We start from the raw sequence: 18,353 nt of genomic DNA on the forward strand, positions 1-18,353 counted from the left end.
TTACATACACTCAGTTAGTATTTGGTAGCACTGCCTTTAAATTGTTTAACGTGGGTCAAACGTTTCGGGTAGCCTTCCACAAGCTTCCCACAATAAGTTGGATGAAGGCCTCCTTGCTTGCACACGCTTTTTCAGTTCTGCCATCAAATTTTATATAGGATTGAGATCAGGGCTTTGTTATGGCCACTCCAATACCTTGACTTTGTTTTCCTTAAGCCATTTTGCCACAAATTTGGAAGTATGCTTGGGGTCATTGTCCATTTGGAAGACCCATTTGCGACCAAGCTTTAACTTCCTGAATGATATCTTGAGATGTTGCTTCAATATATGTTGCCATCTATTTTGTGAAGTGCACCAGTCCCTCCTGCATCAAAGCACCCCCACAACATGATGCTGCCACCCCCGTGCATCACGGTTGGGATGGTGTTCTTCGGCTGCAAGCCACCCCCTTTTTCCTCCAAACATAACTATGGTCATTATGGCCAAACAGTTCTATTTTTGTTTCATCAGACCAGAAGACATTTCTCCAAAGTATGATCTTTGTCCCCTTGGGCAGTTGCAAACCGTAGTCTGGCTTTTTTTATGGCGGTTTTTGAGCAGTGGATTCTTCCTTGCTGAGCAGCCTTTCAGGTTATGTCGATATAGGACTCGTTTTACTGTGGATATAGATACTTTTGTACTTGTTTCCTCCAGCATCTTCACGAGGTCCGTTGCTGTTGTTCTGGGATTGATTTGCACTTTTCTCACCAAAGTACGTTCATCTCTAGGAGACAGAACGCGTCTCCTCCCTGAGCGGTATGACGGCTGCGTGGTCTCATGGTGTTTATACTTGCGTACTATTGTTTGTACAGATGAACGTGGTAACTTCAGGCGTTTTGAAATTGCTCCCAAGGATGAGGTCTTGGCTGATTTCTTTAGATTTTCCCATGATGTCAAGCAAAGAGGCACTGAGTTTGAAGGTAGGCCTTGAAACACATCCACAGGTACACCTCCAATTGACTCAAATGATGTCAATTAGCCTATCAGAAGCTTCTAAAGCTATGACATAATTTTCTGGAATTTTCCAAGCTGTTTAAAGGCACAGTCAAATTAGTGTATGTTAACTTCTGACACACTGGAATTGTGATACAGTGAATTAGAAGTGAAATAATCTGTCTGTAAACAATTGTTGGAAAAATTACTTGTGTCATGCACAGGGTAGATGTCCTAACCGACTTGCCAGAACTATAGTTTGTTAACAAGAAATTTGTGGAGTGGTTGAAAAATGAGTTTTATGACTCCAACCTAAGTGTATGTAAACTTCCGACTTCAACTGTATGTATGTGTAAAAACCTGTATATGTATGTATGTGTAAAAACCTGTGTATGTATGTATGTGTAAAAACCTGTGTATGTATGTATTTGTAAAAACCTGTATATGTATGTATGTGTAAAAAGCTGTATATGTATATGTAAAAACCTGTATATGTATGTATATGTAAAAACCTGTATATGTATGTATGTATGTGTAAAAACCTGTATATGTATGTATGTGTAAAAACCAGTATATGCATGTATGTGTCTTTCGGAGGGGTTGGGTTAAAAGCTGAAGTAACAGTTTGGTTGGACCTTGTGTGTAATTGACCAATAAAGTGATCTTCATCTCTTTATCTTAATCATGCAGCATCCCAGTGATGGAAATGTCACATGGTTCTACATATCATACAATCACATTTTTTTTGTTGTTGCTATAATTAGAGAAACTATGAATTTTATTGTCAATTGATCTGTTGAGGATGACATTATAGTACAGTGGTCAGAGACTCGCATGGTCTAAAAACAATGCAGAGCAGCCATTGTCAGACCACCATTTGTTCTTGTGCATTATCCAACGTTTGGGCCTCCTGAGTGGCGCAGCGGTCTAAGGCACTGCATCTCAGTGCTAGAGGCGTCACTACAGACCCTGGTTTGATTCCAGGCTGTATCACAACTAGCTGTGATTGGGAGTCCCATAGGGCGGCGCACAATTCGCCCAGCGTCATCCGGGTTAGGGTTTGGTCCGGGATAGACCGTCATTGTAAATAAGAATTTTTATCTTTTTTTTTTAAATAAACGAACCTCTGCTGATTGCTGCTGATCAAACATCCATGCAGTGCTCAGAGAGGAGAGAGGGCAGTTAGCTGGTCTCCTCCCTCTGTCTAATGTATTCAACTGACCATTATTGCCAATTGTAGCTGATGTTCTGCTCAACATGTGACAGAGTTTTTGAGCTCAATATAGACAGATACATGGGGCCGCTTGGGTTTAAAGTAGCCTTGCATTTACTTCTTATAGAGTTCAGGGTCCCTTATTGTCAATAGGATCTTGCACTGTTTGTTTCCATGTCTGATTTCATTGCCACATTGAACTCAATGGTGATTATTATTACAGATTCCCAAGTGAATCTAACACAGTGCCATCACACCTGCTATGAGAAGAAGCATCTACAAACATCAACATCCCTCCATGCACCATCCAGAAGGAGACGTGGGAGGGTGAGGAGGCGGGCACGGACTTGTGTAATACTGTCCTCAATTGCACATATTCATCTCCACTAAGCATTGAAAACAACTCTGAGCCCTCTGATATTACAACATGTAAAATAAAACAAGGGCAAGAGGGTAAGAGACACTGAACGTAACATGCGAGGAAGGAATTTGTTGATGGTATATGTCTGTGGACTTCATTCAAGAACTCAAACAAGGGATGGACAGCACTGAAGACCAGCTTTAGAGAGAGTGTAAAGGTTGTTATTCCCTGTGGTCTACACTGGAGGATACCCCTTGAGGTGTGTGTGAACTGTGAACGGCGCTCAACAGAGCCATAGTGGTGTTACTGACATGTGGAGAGCTGTCACATGGCTACCTGAAAGACTACAGCGGGAGACATCAACAGGCACTGATTTGAGAGTGTGGAGAGAGATCAACTTGTTTATAAACCCATGTGAATATGATATAGTATACACTGAGTGTACAAAACATTAGGAACACTTTCCTAATATTGAGTTGCACCCCCTTTTGCCCTCAGAACAGCCTCAGTTCTGTTGAGTGTGAGAAATCCAGCAGTGTTGCAGTTCTTGACACACTCAAACCGGTGTGTCTGGCACCTACTACCATACCCTGTTCAAAGGCACTTAAAATTGATGTCTCAATTGTCTCAAGGCTTTAAAATCCTTCTTTAACCTGTCTCCCCCCCTTCATCTACACTGATTGAAGTGGATTTAACAAGTGACATCAATAAGGGGTCATAGCTTTCACCTGAATTCACCTGGTCAGTCTATGTCATGGAAAGAGCGGCTGTTCCTGTTGTTTTGTACACTCAGTGTTAATAGGTGTGTAACATTTAATATTTGTTGCCTTGCTGCATTTGTTGGAGTGCTGTTTATTCACATGAAATGAAGCTTAAGAGTTTAAAAAAAAAATGGAATACCTTTTTTTTATCCTCCTTCAAAAACAAACTGCTTCCTTCTGAGGAGATTTCTTTTATATTTTTATTTGAGGGGAAAGTGGGCAGGGAGGGGCTTTTGTAAGGATTCATTTATTATGTTTGTGGTATGTGCCTCCTATTGTGTTAGATGTGTGTTCCCTTTCCCATCAGCGCTACCATCAAGGCACTGTAATGTTTAAAGCCACTTCTTGAATGGCAAGACCAAGCAACACAGTGTAATTCTTCACAGTTGACATATCCCAATTGAGGCTCATTATTTCCTTTGAGCGCATCTTACTCCACCCTGTGTATACACAAGGCTTCGGCTATTGAGAACAAACAGGCATACATTCTCGTTGTAAAGCTGTTTGCGGGCTGTGTGTTTGAGTCTGTCGTCTTTGTGTCTGTCCTGTGTGTTCAACAGAAATCACAGATCCCAGCATGTGATGATGCTTTTTCCCCTCCAGTCTTGGTTATTTCAGTCTGAACATTAGGTATTTGTCAGCTTCATTGATTTAGCCTTACTCAAGTGAGAAAGATAATTTCCCCCTGTGCTGTCATTTACATTTAAGAACACAGAGCACAGAATAAAAAGCATTTTAAAAGTGGCTGCCTTTACATTTGTGTGATTGAATTTGTTTCCTAAATCGTGGCTCGGTTCCCTCAAATACCCTTTATTCAAAATGGGATACAGGAACAGAACTCAGGCAGAAAGTGGTTGAAGTAATTGTTCAATGGAGATTCTGGCTTTTGTACAATTTAAACATAAAATACCCTGTTATCCTTAATCAGGGATTTATCCATCAAAGCCTGGTGGTCTCACTTGGTGAAACAAAGACTAACTTGTTCATTAAACAGTGCTGTATGACAGTTCATAGATATGAGTAAAGAGTGCTTTCCATTTCAAACCCATACTCTAGTCTAACACCATAGGCTCACAGTGTAAGCTTTAGCCCTAACTTTAAGTATTCCTACAGCAGACTGCCTCACTTCAAATAGTCCATAAAGAGTAGTGATGTTCTTGATGTGCCATCACTGTGTGGGTGAAAGTCATAGTGATTGGGTTTATAGTGGCTGGGTACAGGCTAGGCAGGTCCTCAGCAAGTTCAACACTGTCTGTTCATTCTTATCCATCTGGTTGAGTGCAGGAGATCTAAGAGCCATTAGAATTGGAGTTACTACGTGGTGCAAAAGGAGGACGAAAGTGTGCCATGTTCATACAGTGCATTCGGAAAGTATTCAGACCTCTTCATGTTTTCCAAATGTTGTTACATTACAGCCTTATTCTAAAATGTATTCAATCATTTTTTTCCCTCATCAACCTACACACAACACCCCATAATGACAAAGCGAAAACAGGTTTTCAGAAACTTTTGCAAATGTATTAAAAAACAACAACAGATAGATACCTTATTGACATAAGTATTCAGGCCTTTTGCTATGAGACTCGAAATTGAGCTGAGGTGCATCCTGTTTCCGTTGATCATCCTTAAGATGTTTCTACAACTTGATTGGAGTCCACCTGTGGTAAATTCAATTGATTGGACATGATTTGGAAAGGCACACACCTGCCTATATAAGGTCCCACAGATGACAGTGCATGTCAGCAAAAACCAAGCCATGAGTTGGAAGGAATTGTCTGTAGAGCTCCAAGACAGGATTGTGTCAAGGCACATGTAACGGATGTGAAATGGCTAGCTAGTTAGCGGTGGTGCAAGCTAATAGCGTTTCAATCGGTTACGTCACTCGCGTTGAGACCTTGAAGTAGTGGTTCCCCTTGCTCTGCAAGGGCCGCGGCCTTTGTGGAGCGATGGGTAACGATGCTTCGTGGGCGACCGTTGTTGATGTGTGCAGAGCGTCCCTGATTCGCGCCCGGGTCGGGGCGAGGGGACGCCGTAAAGTTAAACTGTTACATTGATGCTGTTGACCCGGATCACTGGTTGCTGCGGAAAAGGAGGAGGTCGAAAGGGGGGTGAGTGTAACGGATGTGAAATGGCTAGCTAGTTAGCGGTGGTGCGCGCTAATAGCGTTTCAATCGGTTACGTCACTCGCTTTGAGACCTTGAAGTAGTGGTTCCCCTTGCTCTGCAAGGGCCGCGGCTTTTGTGGAGCGATGGGTAACGATGCTTCGTGGGTGTCAGTTGTTGATGTGTGCAGAGGGTCCCTGGTTCGCGCCCGGATCGGGGCGAGGGGACGGACTAAAGTTAAACTGTTACACACAGATCTGGGGAACGGTACCAAAAAAGGTCTGTATCATTGAAGGTCCCCAAGAACACAGTGGCCTCTATCATTCTTAAATGGAACAAGTTTGGAACCACCAAGATTCTTCCTAGAGCTGGCCGCCCGGCCAAACTAAGCAATCGGGGAAGAAGGGCCTTGGTCAGGGAGGTGAGCAAGAACCCGATGGCCACTCTGACAGAGCTCCAGAGTTCCTCTGTGGAGATGGAAGAACCTTCCAGAAGGACAACCATCTCTACAGCACTCCCCACCAATCAGGCCTTTATGGTAGAGTGGATGCCACTCCACAGTAAAAGGCACATGACAGCCAGCTTGGAGATTGTCAAAAGGCACCTAAAGAACTCTCAGACCATGAGAAACAAGATAATCTGGTCTGCTGAAACGAAGATTGAACTCTGGCCTGAATTCCAAGTTTCACGTCTGGAGGAAACCTGGCACCATCCCTACGATGAAGCATGGTGGTGGTAGCATCATGCTGGAGGATGTTTTTCAGCGGCAGGGACTGGGTGATTAGTCAGGATCGAAAGAAATATGAATGGAGCATGGGGGTGGTAGCATCATGCTGGGAGATATTTTTCAGCGGCAGGGACTGGGTCGAGGGAAATATGAATGGAGCAAAGTACAGAGAGATCCTTGATGAAAACCTGCCACAGAGCGCTCAGAATCGCAGACTGGGTCGAAGGTTCACCTTTCAACAGGACATTGACCCTAAGCACACAGCCAAGACACCGCAGAAGTGGCCTCGGGAAAAGTCTCTGATTGTCCTTGAGTGGCCCAGCCAGAGCCCAGACTTGAACCCGATCAAACATATCTGGAGAGACCTGAAAATAGCTGAGCAGCGGCGCTCCCCATCCAACCTGTCAGAACTTGAGAGGATCTGCAAAGAAGAATGGGAGAAACTCCCCAAATACAGGTGTACCCAAGAAGACTCAAGGTTGTAATCGCTGCCAAAGGTGCTTCAACAAAGTCCTGAGTAAAGGGTCTGAATACTTTTGTATATGTGATATTTCCATTATATATTTGTAATTAATTTGCTAAAATTTCAAAAAAAGTTTTTTTGCTTTGACATTATGGGTTATTGTGTGTAGATTGATGAGGAGGGAAAAAGCATTTTAGAATAAGGCTGTAACATAACACAATGTGGAAAAAGTAAAGGGGTCTGAATACTTTACGAATGTGCTGTTTGTCTGAATTATGACCTGGTTGGTTCAGAAAGAGAAAATGTCTATCATTGTAGCAAACAGCTTTAATTTCTTGTTTTCTGGCGTTGCAGCAGCATCATATAAAAGGTCTTGTTTCTCTTTTATATGCTTTTCTAGGGTACGAATAAATGTGGAATAGGAGACTGAAATTATAATTCCTTTAGTCACAGAAGTGTGACTCTAAATCTCTGTCGATTTCCTGTTATTTCCTGTCAGACACCAATGGTTATTTTTTGGGTCTCTGAATTGTCCACAATCTAGACATCCCCTTTCCTTCCTCGTGTAGGTTGCCTTATCTCCTCGCCAAATGTACGGATATGCTACCTCGGTCTCACGGCTTGCATGGCGTGACAGTTACATATTTATTTGGGCTCAAATAAATCGAAGGAAAAAAAATACAGAAAATAGATCACTGAGAGCGAATGCTTCAAGATGTGATGCAATCAAAGTATCCGCTCTTGTCAGTATGTGTAATCTGAAGAGAAAGGGACGTGTGGCTTCCTAAACCTTTCCTCTGAAAACACATCTGGTACAGTATTTCTCTGTATCTTGTCAGGCCACTGATTCCATTCATGCACCAGAGGGATAGTATACTGTTATGACAGGCTACTACCAGAGAGTAGCATGTACAAAATTAGATGCCAGCTGAATATAAACGCTGCTATTAATAAAACCCAAGCCATTTGGACAATGCTCTTGAGTCATGACCACAAATATTCTCCACTGTAAAAGTTGTGCACAATTGCTTTGCACCAGACTAGGTTGGCCAGATCCAATGCTGTTAGATAAAGTGTACCCAGCCAGGAGAATGTGGGATATAGGGTTGGGGCTGGAAGTCATAGCCGGGTCAAGTTACACACACAAAAAAATCTGCTTGTTCCTACTCAGGACCCGTTTAACACCCATCTCCGCCCCCGTTCTGAGCGCTCAGCGTTCCATTTCTCCAGGGGAGCAGCTCGTTCCAGTCCCTCCAAACGTTTGTACATGGATGTAACTCGGAGGAAATAACGTGCTACATCATCTACTCTAGATCGGCGTGCATTTCAATTGAGGCAACATTTCCAATGATTTTTGGATTTGAGTTGTTTTTGGCAATAATTGTATTTCTATAGGCCTAGGTGATTTTTTTTATTCGCCAAAAGTTTTGTGTTTTAACTGGTTTGTTACATTTCTGAAAACAAATACAGATGCAGTGAATTGATAATGACCGGTATTATGTTGAAGTGCCTTGTCTTGGCGCTCTTTATTTGCGGGTCCAAAGTACTGGCTGACCTGCGAGTTGAGGGGGTCCAGGAGGACTTTGATTCCTTGGACAGTGACAGCGCTTCAACCCTGGCCTTTGTGTTCGACGTTACCGGCTCAATGTACGACGACCTCAAACAGGTGATAGAGGGCGCTTCTCGGATCCTGGAAAAGACCCTCAACCGGAGGACCAGACCCATCAAAAACTTTGTCCTCGTCCCGTTTCATGACCCAGGTAAAAAAATAAAAGATGAAAAGTTGCAGAACTCTAATTATTTATTAAAAGAGTAAGAGATTTAGCATTTAAAAAAAAATGACAATAGGCCTACATTATTTACATTAAACAATTGACATGAACAATTGATTTCAGTCTCCTGCATTTCACTCACTACATGATTTATCTTAATATTTACTAGCCAAATCAACTGTAGCCTATACAGTATAGCTTTGTCTGATTTATATTATGCAAATTATTATCCATTGGCTAATCTGAGGTTTTTAACTGGAAGCAAACTACAAATTACAGATGTTTATGGCTCTGTTTCAAGATAAACAAATTCGAAAAATAAGACACTAATTGGGTCTTTCCACGAAATGAGTACCTTTTGCATCCCTTTGATATTTTAATTGCACCAATGGTGAATAACGTTTTAAAAGCCTGTTGTATTCAATTAAGTGCCCTTTAATATAGACCACATGGATAATTCAATAAATCAGATTTGTATATGAATAAAGACTTGCCAATGTGCCAAAATTCCAGGAAGATTTTAACGAAATTAACCAAGTTTTCGCCATCATTGTAAAGTCCTAGTTATTTTGTTGCTTTGACGAAGTCATTTCTGGAGATTATTATTTATTAAATGTGAGTAGTGATTAAATTTAACAAAAAACAACCTGTCCCTAATTTTAAGGTCAACCCTGTTATGTGAACTGAACTCTTGTTTTAATATGTTGAAACTATTCCTTTTAAAATCTATTTTTCAAAAGAAACATTGAACATCTATCTAATAGTCAAATCATAATATAAAAGCAAGCGAGCTGGCTCTACTCTTTTTGCCCATTTTCTGGTGTTTTGTGGTGGAAAACCGAGTGAGTCGAGCATACTGTAACACTTCAACCCTGTTACCCATAGATAGACAACCTAGAAGTATTTTAACAATGTGTTTTTTGTTGTGAAGCATGCATTCAATTGCCCCTCCCTGTTGCACACAACAAGCTTCCATTTCCCCTGTCACAAGGGGATTTATGGCTGATTAAAGATAAAATCGTCAACCCTGTCACTTTATTTGGCACTTTATTTAACCTCTTGAAATGGTAAAGCAGGTGTTGTATTAAGTTGATCATGTGCTCCTTATGACAGAATGTTAAAATGGGGTGAAATCAACAACAACAAAAATCTCAAAGTTACACATCTCAAAAGGCACGACTTGGTGGAACAACCCAGCTACATTTGAGTTAGGCTACAGTTAGTGTGCTTAACATGACTCACACAGAGGAACAGGATAACTGGGCTAAAGGGGATGGCAACAGGTAAGCTTCTTCCCCAAGCGTCCCTCTTCCACTCTCCCTCTATGGGAAAGCTGGAGTTTGAAAATAGAGAGTGCCCTTTTGGGGGAGGGTGTTTGAGCCCTGATGAGAAGCATATGCTGCCTGCTTGTGTGTAATTACCCCAATCACCCCCCATCCACCCCTCCGGAAAGCCTACCAGCCCCAGTAACCAAGCCTGGGTCTAAGAGCTGGAAGTTGGGAGGGGGATGTTGTGCTCGGCTAGCTACACTAACGCCACACATTCTGTCTTTGGGGACCTTGTTAACCTCCTGAGATTGCAAAGAAACTGGGTGATTGACAAAGAGGCGTGACAGTATCCATGTTTTATGGGCTTTTATGAGTGAAGTGGGGACAAAGATTTTAAAAGTCTGACAAGAAAAATACAGTGGGAGAGCGAGAGAGAGCGATCAAGAAATAATCACCAGGCAGACTGACAGTCTGACATGTCCACAAATTATCAATGTCTATTGTAATAGTTATATTTAGTAAGCAAGGCTTGCAATTTGATGGCAAAGCTTGAAGCACACACGCCACACGTACACACACAAACACACACACAAAAACACACACACACGTTGGCCCCACCCCAACCAACCAGGCCCATCCCTCACACTAGAGTGAAATACTGTTCTATATGCTAACCTATTCTCTATCACAAACAATATATTCTCTGTTTGTCGGTTAATGTTTACTGCTACATCAATCATCCCTTCAAGGAGTCCAAATAAGTGTCAGATCTTAGCAGGCTGTTATTTGTCATGCTGGGGTACACTGACCAGGTCACCCTCTGTTAAAGGTCCAATGCAGGCGTTTTTATCCCAATATCAAATCATTACTGTGATTGTTTTCAATTAAAATGGTAAAAAAAGTATTATTTCAACCTCACGTTTTTGACTTTCATTTATCCCTTATTTTTCCAGGTAAGTTGACTGAGAACACATGCTCATCTACAGCAACCACCTGGGGAATAGTTACAGGGGAGAGGAATGGGCCAATTGAAAGCTTGGGATGATTAGGTGGCCATGATGGTTTGAGGGCCAGATTGGGAATTTCAAAACCAACACCTTACAGTGAAATGCTTAATTACAAGCCCTTAACCAACAATGCAGTTTCAAGAAAAATAAGTGTTAAGTAAAAAATAGTAAAACATTTAAAATAAAAGTAACAAATAATTAAAGAGCAGCAGTAAAATAACAATAGCGAGGCTATATACAGGGGGTACCGGTACAGAGTCAATGTGCGGGGGCACTGGTTAGTCAAGGTAATATGTACATGTAGGTAGAGTTAAAGTGACTATGCATAGATAATAAACAGAGAGTAGCAGCAGCGTAAAAGAGAGAGAGAGGGGGGGGGGGGGGGGGCAATGCAAATAGTCTGGGTAGCCATTTGATTAGCTGTTCAGGAGTCTTATGGCTTGGGGGTAGAAGCTGTTAAGAAGTATTTTGGACCTAGACTTGGCACTCCGGTACTGCTTGCCGTCCGGTAGCAGAGAGAACAGTCTATGACTAGCGTGGCTGGAGTCTTTGACAATGTTTAGGGCCTTCCTCTGACACCGCCTGGTGTAGAGGTCCTGGATGGCAGGAAGCTTGGCCCCAGTGATGTATAGGGCCGTACGCACTACCCTCTGTAGTGCCTTGCGGTCAGAGGCCGGGCAGTTGCCATACCAGGCAGTGATGCAACCAGTCAGGATGCTCTCGATGGTGCAGCTGTATAACTTTTTGAGGATCTGAGGACCCATGCCAAATCTTTTCAATCATCTTAGGTGGAATAGGCTTTGTCATGCCCTCTTCACGACTGTCTTGGTGTGTTTGGACCATGATAGTTTGTTGTTGATGTGGACACCAAGGAACTTGAAGCTCTCAACCTTCTCTCTACAGCCCCATGAGAATGGGGGCGTGCTCAGTCCTCCTTTTGCTGTAGTCCACAATCATTTAGCCAGGACACCGGGATTAACACCCTACACAGGGCAATGTCTCCAATCACTTCCCTGGGGCATTGGAATCTTTAAAACATTTTGACAAGAGGAAATAGTGCCTCCTTCTGGCTCTCCAACTGTCCCTCCAAAACTACTTTTAGCAGCATCTGGTCTCCCATCCAGGACCAACCCTGCTTAGCTTCAGTGGCAAGCCAGCAGTGGGATGCAGGGTGGTTTGCCATTTGACTACACTGGTGCTTTAACTTCAGCACTAAATACAACTAATGATTACTCAATCATCATGGGCTTTTTGACCCAGAGATGGCACAATAACCCCACAGACATGCTATATTATTATATAATCTAGCATGAATGTGATACTTAATTGTCCACCACTAATGAATTAGGGTATTACAATAAAAACAATTTGAGGGAGCAGCATGGACTACCATTTAACCATGGACTATCATTTAACCATGGACTATCATTTAACCATGGACTATCATCCAGAAGCCTATAATTATCCAGTGCAACTGACCTATCTTATTATCTTTAATTTTTGTCTTTTATTGATTGTCCTTTGATTATCCAGCCATTCGTCATGTATAATGTTAATAGCGTCCACATGATGTGTTCTCCTAGACATTGGCCCTGTGTCCATCACCACTGACCCAAAGAAGTTCCAGCAGGATCTGCAGGAGCTGTTTGTCCAGGTGTGTACCAGAACCAAAGCATGTTACAACATTAGAGCTATACCACCTCTGCCAGAACATCTGCCAGACTCCATAGGATAGGCTGTACATGCTTGATATCAATCTGTAGACCAGGAAAGAGGTAGGCTATGCAGGATCTGTACAATAGAAATGCAGACTACTTAGAATATAAAGCCTGTAGTCTCTATAGTCAATACAGTATAGTATAGTTTTCTAACCTCAATAAGATTATGGTTAGGCTACACAGCATAGCACAGGTCTATGCATAGTGATGTATTGCTTGTTCCTATTGAGGCCCTCAGTGATGGCGTTGGATCAATGGTCTGTGTGTTGTCTTCTCTCAGGGAGGTGGAGACTGTCCAGAGATGAGTATAGGAGCCATAAAGAAGGCCCTGGAGGTGTCTCTACCAAGCTCCTTTATCTACGTGTTCACTGATGCCAGGGCCAAGGACTACCACCTGAAAAGGGACGTGCTGCAACTGGTGCAGCTCCGACAGTCACAGGTAATGATTGATTGCAATGTATGATTACAATAATCTCAGTATAAGTTCAGTAATAATAACCTTCCATTGCTGTCCTCTGTGTGCACCCAGGTTGTGTTTGTCTTGACTGGGGACTGTGGAGACCGCTCTCAGCCTGGGTACAGAGCCTATGAGGAGATCGCTGCCACCAGCTCTGGACAGATCTTTCACCTGAACAAGCAGCAAGTCAATGAGGTGAGAGTCATCAAACAAATGGATATTATTTTCAAGCATACTGACGAGGGTGTGCTGAGTAAATGGTCAACCATAGTGTGATTTTTCTGTAAGAAGCAAAGGTTTATTGTCTCTTCAGGACATGGGTTAAAAAAAATGCACGTGGGTTCAAGTGAACAAATGGTTTATGGAGAATATTTGATATGTAAAAGCAGTTGAAAGACTAGCGATATGAATCCCATATCACCCCAACATGTAATCATTGTATATTTCATAGACACACATCAAATATTTTCAAAGTTAATATTAAACTCACCAGGAACTACATAGTAGGGGTGAGTGATTCCTTTATCTTATCATGTAACTGAACCCCAAATCTTGGAAGCCAAATTCAACGGGGCTCAATAACTCCCAACCAAACATAAAAGAAGCCGGTTTCCTTTGGGAGAGACACTGGTATCCTGAATATCATCACATGAGATGGCTGGGCTGAGGAGAGGGCAGCTCTACACTGGAGCCAAGTATGACTGTTCACTGGGGGAGGTGGCCCACTGAACCCCTGAACCCAGTTCTCAATGTGTGTTTTTATGTGTGTCTGCTTTCTTTCAACTCATGCCGGTCTTTATGTATGCAAGTATGTATGGTGCATGTGTGTATGTGTGTGGGATATGGTTCTATGAACACTTCGTAGCCTCCACAGTTCATTGAAGAGTGTCTGAATGTCATGTCCACATTGCAGGACAGTGCTGTGCTACGTTATAGTGGTTAATAGTGAGGAGCTGAGGCACCACATTCACCCCCCCAACAGAAACCAGTCCTCTCAACCTGGGCCCGAGTGTGGATAGGGGCAGGAGTGCCTTTATGTTTTAATGTGACCCATTATACCTTTAAAATGTCATGCTATTCTCTCTGCTCATTTAGTATGGAGCCACATGGAGAACTACTACCGTATTTCAGTTGCATTTACAACCAGTGGGATTGTAACTTCTAGGTGGCATGTTATTACTAAATGAATGTAAATCCTTTAATCCTTAGAAACCGCATGAATACCTCACATCTAACTAACATCTTCCCGCTTAATATGAGTTTAATAAACTGTTGCCAAATCAAATATACATAGTGTTTTGTGGTCTCAGGGGGAGAGGTGGAGAGAAAGCAGACTGCTTATTTTACTGTCTAATCCCAGGATATGATCTGTCATGGCTTCCCTTTCCAACACAGCTGCCCACTGGAGCTGGCTCCAAGTCCACACACAACAGCTCATTGTGAAACCTTGTGTGTGACACTCCTTCAACTCTTAAGACTTAACTTGTTGTTATCACTGGAGCAAATAGCCAAACAATCCCGAGCTCGGGTAGAAAAAGAACACTAATGCGTTGATTCTGGTCCTAATGATCACAGAGGCTATCCTCAGTTCTCAGTGTGTGAAGGATGTAAGAGGACTGAGAACCTGGCCAAGAGAAATCGTTCTGGGCTCTGGGAGGTTTCATCCATGCACGAATCCATGCATATTGTGGATGTCTGTTCTGTTGCCTCAGCTTAGACTCAATAAGGGTGATAAAGAGACAGGACAGGCCATGAGCTCATGAGTTATTGCCCTCCCATCTATAATCTACTGTAGACTGTTTATGATCACCTTGGCAGTATCCTGGCCAATGCATGTTCGTGTCTCTGTGTTTCAAATCCACACCTGTGGAGACTGCTGAGGGGAGGACGGCTCATAATAATGGCTGGAACGGAGCTAATGGAATGGCATCAAACACATGGTTCCGATGTGTTTGATGTATTTCATACCATTCCACCTATTCCACTCCCGCCATTACCACGAGCCCATCCTCCCCAATTAAGGTGCCACCAACCTCCTGTGATCCACATGCACTCCTCTCTGAAATAGCTGGACTTCCTTCCATAAAATAACCACTGGAAACATTGGCCTAATGATTTCAGGTGGGCCCAGTAGTGAGTTAAAGCGACAGGAGTGTTTGTGAAAATATAAATGAAATCCAGTTAACCTGTATCCTCTGTCGTGTTCCTGAGGTTAGTGAGCAAAGCCATTCTCTGTGGTCTAGACCAGAGACAGGAAGACAGATGTGGTAGACTCTTGTCTGTTGTCTGGGGGAAAGGCAAGGCAGGTGTTTTGACATTCCCGTCCAATAGGAGAACGGGGATCATCTGGGACTGATCTGGCCTAATAGCCTGGTTCCTGGCACCCTGTCTCTTCTCTCACCGCAATGGTGGTAGCGTCTTAACCTCAGAGCTTGAGCTTGGTGACCCCTGTCTGCAAGGAGGGCTGTAGTCTGTAGGTTCCCCAACCACAATGAGAGAAACCATCAGTCAGGCGGTCTACTGGAGGGGTTCAAAGGGGCATGAGGAAGAGGAATCCCTGTAGACAACCACCAAGCTGGAGGAAGAAAAGAACAGTTCATGCTTCTTCCTGACACACCGGCATGTGCCTGTTCAGCTGAGACCCAGCGGATGAGGTTTCAAAGACCCGTAGATTCTCTGGATTCCCCATGGCTCAGGCAGGGAGCGGCTGTAGCAGCACCATCAGAACACACCATGTTCCTTGAGACACACCTTGGTCAGACCAGACAGTCTATGTCCCTTTGTCTAAGGCTGTGGGGAGATGAATGTCTCGGAGTCTCCATGTCCCTTTGTCTAAGGCTGTGGGGAGATGAATGTCTACTCTGTGTCCTCCCTGGGTGCTGGAGATGAAATAGACACCGGTTTGTGGAAGATGTAGCTCACTCTACAGCAGTTTCCTGCTCCCTTGGGGACGGCTGCACATGTGGCAGACCTTACAGCTGTTTCCAGTTGTAAACTCTGAGAGGAATCAGCTGCTGAGAGGAGCCAGTGGGCCGGTACACAGAGAGGGGAGGCCTGCTAATTAAATTATCAAAGGCTTTGCTCACTCCAATCTCCATTATTCCTAAATATATGAAGATGTGTTGAATAAGCGCCTTTTTTCAGAGGGGCCACTAAAGCATTGTTTTCAGTTTGTTTTATTATAGACACAATGCAACCATAATGTCTGCCCTCACGATTATGGGGTCAAAACAAATACAAGACCACAGTTGCTTGTAAAGCACTTGAAAGATGGAAAAAGGATGGTCCAGCCAGTGAAATGAATAAGACACAGTTACACAACAGGTTATGCTCTTCTTTTCCTGTAAAGGAGAAAGGACACAGGTTGTTTTTCTTCTGATTCATAACCACCAGCATGATTTCACCTACAGGGTTGAAAACTCAAAGATAAAAATTCTACCGGTCAAATATTCTACAGTAATAGTCATGGGGGAAAAGTATACTCAGTGATGTTTACTACTGGAATTGAATGCAATCAAGCCACCCAGGGTTTTTTTCAGTCTCAGCAGAAGCCAGGCATTGGGTCATATTTTCTCTGATAACAAGATAATGAGCCTCATTTCAGTGAAGCCGCCACAATCCCATCAACTCCAGACCAGATCAGTCCTCTCAGGCCACATCTGCTATTTAAAGCCCACCCATTTTTTCAGATAACAAAGAGTAAAACAGTTGATTCATTGATAGTCTTCATTTATCCTGCACAGTTGGACCTGTTTATAATCTGGAATAGATCTCTCCTAGACTCTTGTAAAGCCAGGACAGGAGAACCAATCCCATGATTCATTAAAGGTAGTTTGCAGAAGGACAGTGTGTTGCCTTCCACTGTGTTGCCTTCCAACTCCTCTGGGGAATTCATGCTTAAGAGTGCAGAAAACTGTATGTTATCTTTTTGACAGTTGAGCTGTTTCACTTTCCTTTTGTTTATGGAAGATCCCTTTGAGACATACTTTGGCGATGGAAGAATGGTCCAAAGACATAGACCAGCTTGCAGTGTTGAAGCAGACAGTTTCAGAATCAGAGATGGGTCATGAGGTCACATGCACATCCTTCCTGTCCTTTCGCTCTGATTTGGTTTCCAGTAGAGGTCTTTGCCAGAATGTTATATAGCCTAGTCTAGTGTGACAGGTTCCAGACCACCACTGTCTAGTTTGTCCTCTAGCTGTGTGGGGTGTGAGGTGTGCTGCTGTCTTGCTGAGATGATGTCTTCTTTCCTGCCAGGTCTTGAAGTGGGTGGAAGAGACAGTACAGGGCCTGAAGGTCCACCTGCTCTCCTCCAACCATGACAGTGCTCAGGAGAACCAGTGGGAGGTGCCCTTTGACCCCAGCCTGAAGGAGTTCACTGTGTCACTTAGTGGGCCAGCCCCTCAGATCGAGCTCAGGGATCCCCTTGGTACATTATGCTTTCATTATGTATTCTCACTGAAAAGATTGCCACTACTTGAGAATAATACTATATATCCATTTAGCTGAACATCAAATGCTATTTCACATTTTGAAATTACATTGTTATGTGTTTCAATTGCTTAGGTCGCATTGTTGGAGTGGAGCAGGGCCTCACAGAGCTACTGAATATCCCAAACTCAGCCCGTGTTGTCAACCTGAAGTTCCCCCGACCTGGAGCCTGGACTCTGAAGGTACTGTACCGTAGAGCCTCCTGACATGGTTGTGATCATCCTGTATTGAGAATGAGATAACTGATTTAGTCACCTCTGATGTACAAAACAACAACTGAATGTCCCCTTTCTATGTCCAGGTGGGCTGTGGTGGCCGCCACACTCTGAGAGTTACAGGGGTCAGCAATCTGGACTTCCGGGCTGGGTTCTCCAGTATACCAGTGTCTGAGTTCAACTATACCAGGGAGAGACCCATCAAAGGTAATGTGTACATGTCATTTTACATCTTTGTATGTATATGTGATTGCATTGAATAACATTTGGCTTTCCTCCCCTTTCATAGGAGTTCCAGCCCATGTGTTACTGAAGTGTACAGGACTGAAGCCACCAGGTCAGCTGAGTCTCATGGAGTTAGTGTCAGGTTCAGGACGCTCCCTACGCACCCTCCCTGTGCCTCTGCCCTCTGACAGGGGCAGCCGAGGACTCTGGAGTGTCCCAGAATTTCGCACTCCTTCCCAAAGTTTCTTCCTCAAGGTGACAGGGAAGGATGAGGAAGGTTACCGCTTCCAGAGGTTGTCCAGTGTCTCATACACAAACATCATCCCAGGTAAGAGACCCTTCTCCTCAGTCTCCACCCTACTGTCTCACAGACAGCCCTAGTCCGGTGTGTGACCTCTTCCCTCCTCTCCTTTTTGTCTTGAAACAGATCCCCCAGCTGTGAGCATGCCCCTTGTGGTGAACAGCTTTTATATGCAGCCCGCTATGATTGGCTGTTCGGTAGAGAGCGATGTTCCCTATAGGCTGAGGTTCACCCGGAGTGGAGTGTCTCTTGGAGAGGATAAGTTGTTCCAGTGAGTATCTGTTCGTTGAACACACTAAG

At 43.5% G+C, this 18,353-nt stretch overlaps 1 protein-coding gene across 1 annotated transcript in view; it reads left to right on the plus strand.

The window, feature by feature from the left end:
- The first annotated feature begins 8,097 nt into the window (after positions 1-8,097).
- Positions 8,098-18,353, plus strand: part of LOC120051044 (hemicentin-1-like) — a 66,389-nt gene continuing 56,133 nt past the window's right edge. Inside the window, exons 1-9 of the mRNA XM_038997655.1 lie at positions 8,098-8,359; positions 12,230-12,300; positions 12,645-12,803; positions 12,894-13,016; positions 17,079-17,250; positions 17,388-17,494; positions 17,614-17,734; positions 17,817-18,080; positions 18,180-18,324. Coding sequence (XP_038853583.1) covers positions 8,098-8,359; positions 12,230-12,300; positions 12,645-12,803; positions 12,894-13,016; positions 17,079-17,250; positions 17,388-17,494; positions 17,614-17,734; positions 17,817-18,080; positions 18,180-18,324 — 1,424 coding nt within the window. The remainder of the gene's footprint in view (positions 8,360-12,229; positions 12,301-12,644; positions 12,804-12,893; positions 13,017-17,078; positions 17,251-17,387; positions 17,495-17,613; positions 17,735-17,816; positions 18,081-18,179; positions 18,325-18,353) is intronic.

The sequence above is a fragment of the Salvelinus namaycush genome, chromosome 1 (assembly GCF_016432855.1).
Source record: "Salvelinus namaycush isolate Seneca chromosome 1, SaNama_1.0, whole genome shotgun sequence".
Lineage (NCBI taxonomy): Eukaryota > Metazoa > Chordata > Actinopteri > Salmoniformes > Salmonidae > Salvelinus > Salvelinus namaycush.